General features: G+C 32.0%; 1 protein-coding gene across 1 annotated transcript; it reads left to right on the top strand.

The window, feature by feature from the left end:
- The first annotated feature begins 2109 nt into the window (after positions 1 to 2109).
- On the top strand, positions 2110 to 10518 carry LOC128171521 (uncharacterized). Its single transcript, XM_052837300.1, has 3 exons — positions 2110 to 2275; positions 6844 to 8522; positions 10205 to 10518. The coding sequence occupies exons 2-3, from the start codon at positions 7688 to 7690 to the stop codon at positions 10273 to 10275; spliced, it is 906 nt and encodes a 301-aa protein (XP_052693260.1). The 5' UTR covers positions 2110 to 2275; positions 6844 to 7687; the 3' UTR covers positions 10276 to 10518.
- The last annotated feature ends 2205 nt before the right edge of the window (positions 10519 to 12723 follow it).

Below are 12723 nucleotides of genomic sequence, written 5' to 3'. Positions count from 1 at the left end.
ATGAGCTCTCTCTCATTTCAATTCGTTTTGTATATATTGTTATTATCTCTGGCAATGTTTGCTAAAAGTGGGGGGGGGGGTCTTCATTAGGTCAATATATGCATGTTGAGGTAATCTTTTATTCTAAATTTTATTGACTAAAGCTAATAAATTCCCATTATCGTCATTCACACACTCATTATTATTATATTAAACATTACAGCTGAAAAGTATTGCAATTCCTTTTGAATTAGATGGATAAGAATTAAATACAACTTTAAAACCCCATTCCTTTCTGTTACTGTTTTTTCAATTTCTTCTGTAAAATGAGTATCTATCACACAAAGCTTGTTACTGTTTTGTTTTCTGTATTATTGGAAAACGTTTTCTCTTTTGTATCGTCATTCAATCCGTGGCAGTTTACTGAGAGTATCTTAATCAATCGACCGTGTTTTTTTATTTTTTTATTGTTTTTTTTTTTACTTGCAATAAGCATTGTTAACCCAAACGTGGAAATTCAACAAAATAATTCTTCAAACAAATCAAACTTTGGATGAACAGTATGGTTTCAGTGGAAGAAAAAGAGGGAGAAGGAAGAAGTACACATGTATGCATGCTCACTATAAATATGACAAAATGTAAATGTCAACTTCTGCAATTTCATTGTTCATAAACACAAACCAGATGTTTCTTATGCGCATTTAAAAAAGAATGGAACATTTGAACATAATAAATTCGGAAAAATAGATAGAGTAACTGTACATTTGAATGTTGGTGTAATATTCACACGTGTAAATACATACGTCATATTGTAGGAAGAAATAAATGATTATTTTATCCGCTATAAATATTCGCAAGGATTGTATATTTGTACATGTGTAACCTATTTTACAGGTGGTCAAGTAAGTTAACACCATTGCACACGTGTTCCTCTATAATATTGAATCTTGCTAGACCCAATGCTGCATTTTATTTGTTTTTATGTAGTGTTGTAAGCGCCTGCCCCCGTTGAAACGGAATCTACTGGTTCCACATCGTGCGTCACAATTTGTAATACATCAGAAGATTCCAGTTTAAAAATCGGTTACTGATACTTCTCGCCGTAATACGATGTGGCCCGTATCAATCTTTGTTCTGATATCCTGCGATCCTAGAATATCTGAGATTGTGTAAATATGCTTTTTATTCTTTATGAAAAAAGGGAGGGTTACCTGCCAATTTTTTATTTTTTTTAGATATTTGAGTTTGTAGTAGTTAATCTTTCTTCGTGCGATCTACTTATTTCCCTGTATGTGAACTAGCTTTGAATTAACAACACCTTTTTCACAGTTCATGTGGCGTCTCACGAATTGGATATCGAACCCTCATGTCCCTTTAATTGTTTCGGGGATGATCTGCATTAAATTTTCTCCTTGTTTGTACGGGGATTGTGATTAACAATGTTGTCTCTCATGGACCTTGCCCTCAAATCTGTTACCTCTGATCGCAAATTTTCCAATTTTATCGTATTTGACCATCGTGCGTTTTCTGCGCGAACAAAATGAATTTCATCGTAATTACTCCCTGGTTGTTCTCAATAATTGACAATTTTTGATATCCCAATTTCTGGATATTGAAATAATTTTAATAGCATTTCCTCTTTTTTTGCTAATAGATCCTGTTGATAAGCACTGAAATACAACCTATACACATGATTTATTTTTTAAATATGCATTGGGTATATAATTCAAACAAAGTTTATTTTTATATTGAAAACAAGAAAAAAATCCCTTTAAAGTAATATGTCCTCTGTGATTTTTTTTTTTTTTTTTTTTTTACAAAATTAATGTATCATATCCATTTCTATAAAACGGAAAAATATGTATTGTTGACGTACACTAAGATCCAAATGCAGTCATGCACATAAATATGTTAACTACAATGTATAGACGTTAAAGTCCTTTAAAGTTGACGATCAGCTAGCAGTTAAAAGGAGACTAAAGTTAGCTCTGCTTTTGTTGTATCCTTTTAAATCAATTTTCGAAAGATCGATCTAGACACCGTTTAAATCGCATAAGTCAAGATCATGCACTACAATGACGCTACATTTTAACCTTGTTTTGTGTTTTAAACGATTATTGTGACATTGGCTAAGCCTTGGTATTGTGAAAAGAAGAAACGGACACACATTTTTTGATAACTGTGATACAGGAAATGAATTGTTTTTAAAATAATGTTTAAAACCAGATATTTTAAAGCTTGTTTGATTTACCTTCCATCTTAACCATTTTTGGGAAAGCTCTGAATTTCATTAAATGTAAGTCTATTTTAATGTTCAGGGAATTAAAGTTGAACAATACTGTTATGTTGTATGTTTTTAGTTTACCGGATGGCAGTGAATACAAAATTTACAACATGACAACTGATGTTTAATACGAAGTTTACTTATTAAGGAAATCAAACAAATATTTCAGAAAATATTTAAACTCTGAGAATCATATTCATGTCAAAAAAGAATCTTTTATAAATATCGCTTTAAACCATTCGCTTAACATTTTTTTTACATTAAAAACCAGTCATACGGAAACTCTATTTACTTACTGTAACCGGGGAGGGGGGGGGGGGGCGTGTTGAAGCCTAGACATCTAGCACAGCACAGGGGTTGTAAAGGGATCAATTGACTATTTCAAACACCAGTTATTCTATGTCAACCATGCATTATCGAAAGAAGATTTTGTTCCAAGTTTCTATGAAAGCAATATAATCTATTTAACTTGCTTTGAAAAACCTTCTAAATTAAAAAAAAATCTCATGATACCTTCCAATATGTTCTATCGTGTCATTGAGTATCAGAGAGTGAACGTTCAACTGGAGAAAGGTTAAGGTCTTGGGCCTATCGGTATTATCACTAAAACGTTTATCGACATCTGAAGGAGAAAATTATACAAAGGCTGCGTTTGCCATGTTGTTTTAACGATCAAAAGTTGGCACGTTTCCTCCCTTACCTTGGCTAAACAAAACATTATCATGCAAAACGAACCCATTATATACTCCGCGTCTAAAGTATTGCATCTTATGCTTGTGCATGAAGGTCCTCTTTCCCTTTTTGTCTTTGTGTTCATATCCTAAGTAAGAACTCCTCTGTTAGAGTGTTTACCCTCTCTCAACACTATTGGAAAAAACTATTGCAAAACAATATTGCAAATTCTGATTTGCAAGATCTATCTTTTCTTTTGATTTTGTACCCCCATGTTATTGTATGTTGACATATTTTAACTGGTTTGCATGAAAAAATGACAATAACAAACCGTGAACCATCTCAAAAATCCCTAAAACGAAATACAAATTCAAAGCAGAGCAACACGGACCCCCAAATAGATAGCGGTAGGATCAGGTGCCTAGGAGGAGTGAGCATCCTCTGCTGATTGATTTGACACCCCTCGAAAACCATTGTCAACCACTGCTTCGCGTCGGTTGACAATCGTTTTCTCGGGGTGTCAATTTTAACTGTTACCCTCCCAAACAGGCACTATTTATACAGTGTATCACAGACTGAAGCTTCCTGTTCCTTTGTTTATTTTTTAAGACTACCAGATTAATTTTTTGTTTCGAATCTAATTGTTCATTATGGTCGTATTTCCCTCCCATATGCAAGCCCTCGCGACATGAATTTTTTGTGAGTTGTGCATTATCTAGGAATATACAGTTATGTAAATGTAATTGAGGATACCAAATTGTACTAACCCTCTATTACTTCAAAACTTTTTTTTTTACCTGCAGTAGACCTAAATCGAAACAATATCAAGTTGGTGATTTAAATACTAACCTTCATTTTAGTTTCACAGTAGTGAAGCGGAAGTAGTTATTGTCTAGTCGTACATAAAATGTCTGTTAAAATTGTGTTTTTTTAACGATATATTAAAGAGTATTCAACTGATTGACTTCGCGGGCATGTTAAGGCTTCCCGATGCGATATGTAGAAAGTCACTTGTCTGTACTTCATACGATATGACGTCATAATTAACTTTGACGTCACGATCTGCATTCCTGTCGATAGTTCTCAGGGAATGTATCTTAACGTTAAAAGTGAATTATATCAAACCAGTATAATACCGCATGTTTCCTTTATATAGATGTTGCAGTTAATTCTAGACGCACAGAATTCATTCATATTAAAAACCAGTATCAAATAATCGGCAGTTTTAAAGCTTCGTTTTAAGTTAAAGACTATTTATAAACTAGTGGTTTGGAGACTCTCCCTGCTACGTGTAAACAACTGAATGAAGAAATTTTAATGCATGTAAAACCAGCTTGGCGCAGGTGAAAGATCAACACAATTTTAGAATATTTTACGTAAAATTGGTAGAGAATATAAGTACCAATGTGAATCGTGCTGCGGAAACCTACGGATTTACCCCATTTTTTTGTAAATCGCTTTTGATTAGTAAAAATGTGCATTATTTTGATGATTTTGTGGAATGTTTCAACAATATCTTCTATAAACGAAATATCTATTTCTTTCCCAAGCAAGAACTTCAAAGTTTATGACTTAACAAAGGATTATTCTTAAAAATATGTATGATTTAATGTCATTAATCACCTGCGCCGATGCGTTTTAACTAGATCATTTGCAATATTAGGATTCGCCTGTCACGTGATTACGAAGTACATATGACGTCACAAAAATGCATCAAATATAATGTTTAACATCGATGTCAATAAATGTAACATAGATTTAAAGAAATACTCCCGGTAAAATTATTTTTGCCATGATTAAAATAATATCGTTTTCCAGCCGTATTTTAGCATCGGGACGCCTTAACAATGCTGCGTTGAAAATGAATAGAGTTTGTCCGTTTACCATGCCAAATACGTGTACGAAGTTTAATAAATATCCGTGCAAGTTTTTTTTAAAAATGACATCTTCCTTCCAAGCTGAAGAAGACATACATACATACATACATACATACATACATACATACATACATACATACATACATACATACATACATACATACACACAAACGCTCACCATCGATGCTATATCCACTTCGCAACAAGTTGTATGAGGGGATAGTAACTGGAGACTTCCGTATTGAATAGGTGTGGGTAGACTCGTTTCATTTATAGCCACGATACGTCCAATTATTTGGGATGGATTTTGAGTCGAGCTAATGACTCACAAGGTCCAAGCAATTCTGCTCTATATTTAGCTACTTTTCTTTTCGGAGATCGAAGGTCATTTTTTCGAGTTTAGATTGAATCCTAAATGAAATTGATTAGAAGCGACTTTTGGTGATTGATCAAAAACCCTAGATTCTATTAAAGATGGACAGTTGTTGACAGATCTAATTGATTGCTTGTGAGAGATTGGTTCAAAATCAGATTGTTGTCTAGGTAAATTACCAGCTGTATACTAGGATGACATTTGCAATTACAATTTCTATTATGTTTGTATACAACCGTGGTGTCATTGCAATCCTAAAAGGAAGGGAGGTAAGTTCCATTGATTTGTTTCTCAAAAAAAAAACTCGGAAAGTGTTCTAGCATGTTTTTTGTCAAACACCCTCCTTTTAATGTAGTTTTACAAACAAATCTCCCTTTCTCCATGAGATATCTTAACGGCTGAAACCCTCTATTCAAAATGTTCGTGTAAATTTCTTTTGTTGCATTCTTAGTGATAAATCTAAAATATTTTTTACGGATTTTTTGGCATAAAATTTATGGTATTGGATCTTGAAAAAAGATCAGTGTCCAAGTCAGACTCAGAACTAGAGCTTGGGATGACAGAGGAGCTAGGACTTCAGTAGATGTTCTGTTAATCTTGCATTGTCTTGAGGTTCGCAAACAACGTTAAGGTGTCCCGGCGCAAAAATACGAAAAACTATATTGTTTTAATAAGCGAAAAAATGCCTTAACCGGGAGTATTTCCTAAAACCTAAATAACATATATTGACAACAATGTTAATTCACAATATTTTTTATGCATTTTTGTGACGACATATTTATTTTGTTGTCTCGTGGCGTGCGTATCCTAAATTGCATACTATTTATTTATGACAATAAATCACAAATAATTTTAAGGAAAATCCTCTGTTATGTCATATATTTTGAGGATCTTGGTTGGGCTTGAAATAAATAGTCTTTCACTTCAAGCGCAGCTTTAAGTCTGTCAATTATTTGATACTGATTATTAATATTAATAAACCTAAAGTCAAACATTAGGGGCAGCTTTTATATAAAGGCAACAAGAAGTTTTATTGCTGCTTTATTATAATTCACTTTTAACGACACGACAATTTCACTGAGAACAATCGAATGGAATGCTGATCGTGACGTCAAAGTTGATTATGACTTCATATTATATGAAGTATAGCACCTCGCTCTGGGAAGCCTTAACATACCCGCGTTGCACCTATTTAATTTGAAACATCTCTTTACTTACTTTTGCCATTCAATATTTACTCTGATGACCACAGTCGCGTTAAGACATTCTCTGATTTATAAGTCCCAGATATATAATCTTAGTCACACTGAGAGTCATCCACCTTGTATTGCTCGATCTCAACTGCCTCTGCCGGTGGTCATTTTCTCTTTTATTTTGTCTTTATCAATGGAGTTGGGTTTACTGGTAAATGCTCAGGAGGTTTTCATACCCGGGTGGTGTTTTTTTTTTTATTTACAGGTAGTCGCACGTTTAGGAGCTGTAATGTTATTGGTGAATTGATGGGCAATGTATTATCACATTTCATGGAAATATTAGAATTATAATGTGTACATATCAACCGTGAACTTTAAAGTTTAACTATGAATTGAAATATAAATTATATTTTTTTAAGTCATAAAATCAAAAAAAAAATTGAAAAAGAGTTTTCCTTTAAACAGGTTGTTTAAAGACCTAAATATCTACAACATGGACACACCGACAACTCCATACGATGTACATCAATGTTGGAAATGTTCAGGCAACACAAGGTACTATTGTAAATCGTGCTTGTGTAATTTATGTCTATATTGTAAAGAGAAGCATTTTAAAGATCTCACAACAATAGCCCATAATGTTGTGACATATCGTAAGAAACATACCTACACAAAAACACAAGAGAACTGTGCAAGACATACGACCACATTTTTTGAAATGTATTGTGATTCCTGTAAAGTGCCTGTTTGCTGTATGTGTTCAGAACATAGACAACACCGATTGATAAATATCCAAAAAGCTTATAAAACAAAGCGACAACAACATAGAGGCACCATTCACACCATTCGATATGAAACTCTCCTTTACAGACCTATACTACAAACAATAATCGAAGCAGATTTCGAAAGTTGTTACACGAACTTTTCAATATACCAATCACGGATTTTGACCAAGGCGAAGGAAATAAAGGATCTGATTGATTATGTAAAGCACACGTTTATGTGCAATGTTTTTTGTGACGTTGACTTCAAATACAGCTGCTTATACCAGAAGACAGAAATGAGCAAACATATTGTCAGCCTTCAGGAATATGAGCACAGATATGTACAACCAGCATTCACATTCAGTGCCCTACAATTCCTTTTGTTCATAAAGACTGCTCGTCTTTCCCAGATACACTTTTCCGTCCATACCAGCAAGCTCTCTATGACTGAGTCACTCAACAAAAAGGATGTGATGGAGTCCCTGAGTGGAATCCAAATCACATAGAGAGGACATCGAAGCGTAGGATGTAAGTATAAGTTAACAATGATGAACGGTATTGAATTATGTCAATATTTCATGTTAACAGGTGTTGACAGTTGCAATCACATTTCATGCATGGCATCATCAGACCGGTTCTGGGTTAGTGATGTTTGCCAAAGTCTCACACTGACAAACACAGCAGGTTTCGTTTTACATCGTGTGGCGGATTTATGTATTGATTCATATGGAGCACACACCTTGAATAGTGAGAATGAACTTATTTATATCGATAGTAATTATAACATCAAAAAAGTGTCAAAAGATATAGAAACAACCACCAAATTTTTAGAGATTTCACACCTAGCACGGCAAGCAACGTGTGTGTACTGGTCCCCTTCTACTGGGGATCTGCTGATAGGCACTTATATAAGGAAACTAGATATAGGCCATGTAATGCGGTACAACAAGAGCGGACGACTTACTCAGATAGCACAACTTCATAACAGAGAATTAAAAGTGTGTGGTCAACCTAACTTCATTGCAGAGAACACAAATGGGGATATCGTGGTGTCTAACTATACCAATTTTACAACTGGTGCTGTTGTAGCAAAAGACCGTAGTGGAAAACATCGTTTCTACTACACAGGAACTAAATCAGAATTTCGGCCAAGGGGAATATGTACTGACGCCTTGTCACACATTCTGGTGTGTGACGATGCAACCCGTTCAATACATATGTTACACAGGGACAGGAAATTAATAACAAGAATACTTGAAGGTTCAGAGATTAGTCAATGCAGCCTAAGTTATAATAGCAACACCCACCAGCTCTGGGTTGGATTAGAAAACAACGAACTGTATGCCTTCAGGTATATAAACAGAACGGACGTTCTGACAGGTGGGTTTGCTTAACATCGTAAATATCAATAGAATAAACAAAAATTGTTCACACAGCGCACGTTTGTAATAAGTCATTTAATACATTGGAAAAATCCTAACTGTAAAAAAAAATAAGCATTACATAGTGCATTTACTACTTGAAATTGATAAATAGTAACAGTTTTAATCATAGTATGTCATAGTAAATGCAATGAAACATTAAAAAAAAACCATAATGCTTTGATAAGTCTTTCAACAGCAATTTATTCATCAGAAAATTAGTTGAAGACATACTATGTAAACAGTATAACTGTAAAGAGTAATTATACAATTATTAAAGATTAGTTATATATATATATATATATACTAGCATATCATTCACTTGCTGTAAAAATATACTAGTATATCATTCACTTGCTGTAAAAATATTCTAGTATATCATTCACTTGCTGTAAAAATATACTAGTATATCATTCACTTGCTGTAAAAATATACTAGTATATCATTCACTTGCTGTAAAAATGTACTAGTATATCATTCACTTGCTGTAAAAATGTACTAGTATATCATTCACTTCCTGTGAAAATATACTAGTATATCATTCACTTGCTGTAAAAATATACTAGTATATTATTCACTTGCTGTAAAAATATACTAGTATATCATTCACTTGCTGTAAAAATATACTGGTATATTATTCACTTGCTGTAAAAATATACTGGTATATCATTCACTTGCTGTAAAAATGTACTAGTATATCATTCAATTGCTGTAAAAATATTCTAGTATATCATTCATTTGCTGTAAAAATATACTAGTATATCATTCACTTGCTGTAAAAATATACTAGTATATCATTCACTTGCTGTAAAAATATACTAGTATATTATTCACTTGCTGTAAAAATATACTGGTATATCATTCACTTGCTGTAAAAATGTACTAGTATATCATTCAATTGCTGTAAAATATTCTAGTATATCATTCACTTGCTGTAAAAATATATAGTATATTATTCACTTGCTGTAAAAATATACTGGTATATCATTCACTTGCTGTAAAAATGTACTAGTATATCATTCACTTGCTGTAAAAATATACTAGTATATTATTCACTTGCTGTAAAAATATACTGGTATATTAATCACTTGCTGTAAAAATATACTAGTATATCATTCACTTGCTGTAAAAATATACTGGTATATCATTCACTTGCTGTAAAAATGTACTAGTATATCATTCAATTGCTGTAAAAATATACTAGTATATTATTCACTTGCTGTAAAAATATACTAGTATATCATTCACTTGCTGTAAAAATATACTAGTATATCATTCACTTGCTGTAAAAATATACTAGTATATCATTCACTTGCTGTAAAAATATACTAGTATATCATTCACTTGCTGTAAAAATATACTAGTATATCATTCACTTGCTGTAAAAATGTACTAGTATATCATTCAATTGCTGTAAAAATATACTAGTATATCATTCACTTGCTCTAAAAATATACTAGTATATTATTCACTTGCTGTAAAAATATACTGGTATATCATTCACTTGCTCTAAAAATATACAAGTATATAATTCACTTGCTGTAAAAATATACTAGTATATCATTCAATTGCTGTAAAAATATACTGGTATATCATTCACTTGCTGTAAACAATTCACTTCTTATTAATGGTTTGTTGTAGATGAGCATTCATCATCCTGTCTTTACTGCTCTGGAATTAGAATTCATTTTACTCCAGCAATTTGGATTTAAAAACAAAGCTGACCGTTAAATATTAATTCATTAATATGTATTTCTTTGTTAATGTGTTTTAATAATCGGCCAATATAATATCAAAAGTATGTTCATTAGTAGACTGACTGATATATTGCATTTAAATAGATAAACATTTTAGGGGTCTGCCTAATTTTCCAAAACTATACAGTCGACTTTAGGTTGTCAATATATACATGCAAATACAATATAAGGTAGACATATGTTCATATTTAAAATGTATAAGGGCAGACAATACACAATAGTCAATCAAGTATATATATATATATATATATATATATATATATATATATATATATATATATATATATATATATATATATATATATATATATACATATTTTATTTATCATATATTTAATTTTGTTTATTATGTTTTATTACATTTAACCTTTATGCCTAAATACATTTTTTTTAAGTGTATGACGTGCCACCAAACCTGATTGAAAAGTTTTATTATATTTATTATAGGAAATGATACTCTTATAAAAATAAGTAGATACAATACGAATTAGGAATCCAAATAAATCAATCCTTTCAGTTCCTCGCTGAAACTGCTTGCGATATATATGTAACTATGAATGTTTGAACACTGTAGAAATACGAAAAAGAAAAAAAAAACCATAGTCCTAACACATTTTATGTAATTTAGTATTACTTATCTCATAGAAATGTTCTTGGTAGTCATGTTAACAAATGTACTACCCTTACAGTTATCTTTCTTTTTGGGACTATACTTACGGTTGGCAGCTTAAGGCAAGGACACAAGACAATTCTTAAAGATAGGTATTAACACATCGACACAGACATACCATTGCCTGGCTTAATTTCAACTTGACATTTCAACATAACAAATCTCATGACATTGATTTAATTTTAATGCGTGGTTTGTTGTTTGGAAACCAAACTGTGGATATGGCTGTTGAAATGATTTGTAAGAAAAATCATTATTAAAATAATGTGAATGAAATATGTAACTTTAAATGTAATTAACAAAGACACTTAAACCATTTAGTTGCGAACTACAGAGAATCAGAACGATTAACAGAAATTAGTTTGGTGAATATCATATTTTTAAAATGAACCTGACTTTCTTTCCGTGATCATAGACCAATTATCAATTTAAAAAAAAAAAAATGTTGACTATCATCAAAATGAAAATCTAATAAGGATTTTTGTTGAAATAGATTTTTCAAGAACAACAATGATAAGTTGTGTACGTTTGTTTAGTTTGTTGAAATCAAATTGTCATAATCTTAAAATAATCCCAATAATGGAACAAATCATTATTGTCTAGAGTACATGTAATAGTCCTTTGCTCTTCAAAAAATATCATGAATCAATAATCCATATTTTATTTTAAATAGCTTGTACACGTTATTTAAAAACTATCGTAATCACTGAAGGTAATAAAAAGAACTACAATTTTGCAATAAAGAATGTCGACCAAAACATTATAGCTTTAGATATTTTTTTAAAGATTAATCACCGTACTAAAATATATTAACTATGTTAATAATCTTGAGGGATGACGTCTTACAATTCAAAATTAAATGCAATCCCTAAAAAATAAGATAAGAATAAAATACATTAATAAAAAAAATCAACACAGAATATTTTAAACAAACGAATTCATGGATCTTAAACGTTGGAAATATTTAGATGTTGCCTTAACATCTATTAGAAGTGTCTGAGCTGACAACTAAATTACGTTTAGAATCAGACATTCTTTTTCCAAACCACAGATGATGATGTTTTTATATATGTATCACAAGCAAAGTCTTGGGAACTAACTTAATTTATACTACTGTATACAGGTCTATTTTCGCCCCGTTTATTTTCGCCCTTCAACACATGCAAACGGTTTCGCCCAGTCTTAAATCCGTCCACTTGTGTACTAAAGAGATAACTTGGAACATTGGTTTTCTCCCAGTCTTTTATTTGCCCGCTGACAAAGAGGACGAAAGGGGTAAAAATAAAACTGGGCCGAATATTTCCCTGTATACAGTAAATATATTAACATTGATTAATACATACCATAAATATCCAAGTGGAACGCGATAAAATGTAATATTTTGAGAACAAATTCAAGTTATCATTATTTAAAGACTCATGGTTAGCATTATATATTCCACAGGCAAGGTGGGAACACTTACCCACGATTCTCTGCCAGCTGTCATGAACAACCCGGATGTCTCCAAAACAAACAAACGCGATATCATGCAGTTGATCGTAAACCTATCAGCTTTAAAACTGTATACTGTTATTTATGTAGGGTAAAATCCGTATATTTTACCATTTAACGAGGCCGAGTACAGATCGAGTACACACGCAGCGTTTAATTTGTATTGTTACGTCATCTTTTTGCTTGATTGACGCCATGGCGTGATAGTTTCAAATGCAGATATTTAGCGAAATAATTTGTTG

Source organism: Crassostrea angulata, chromosome 2, assembly GCF_025612915.1.
Source record: "Crassostrea angulata isolate pt1a10 chromosome 2, ASM2561291v2, whole genome shotgun sequence".
Taxonomy (NCBI): Eukaryota; Metazoa; Mollusca; class Bivalvia; order Ostreida; family Ostreidae; genus Magallana; species Magallana angulata.
The sequence above is the reverse complement of the archived record's forward strand: the minus strand, read 5'-3'. Positions and strand labels throughout refer to the sequence as shown.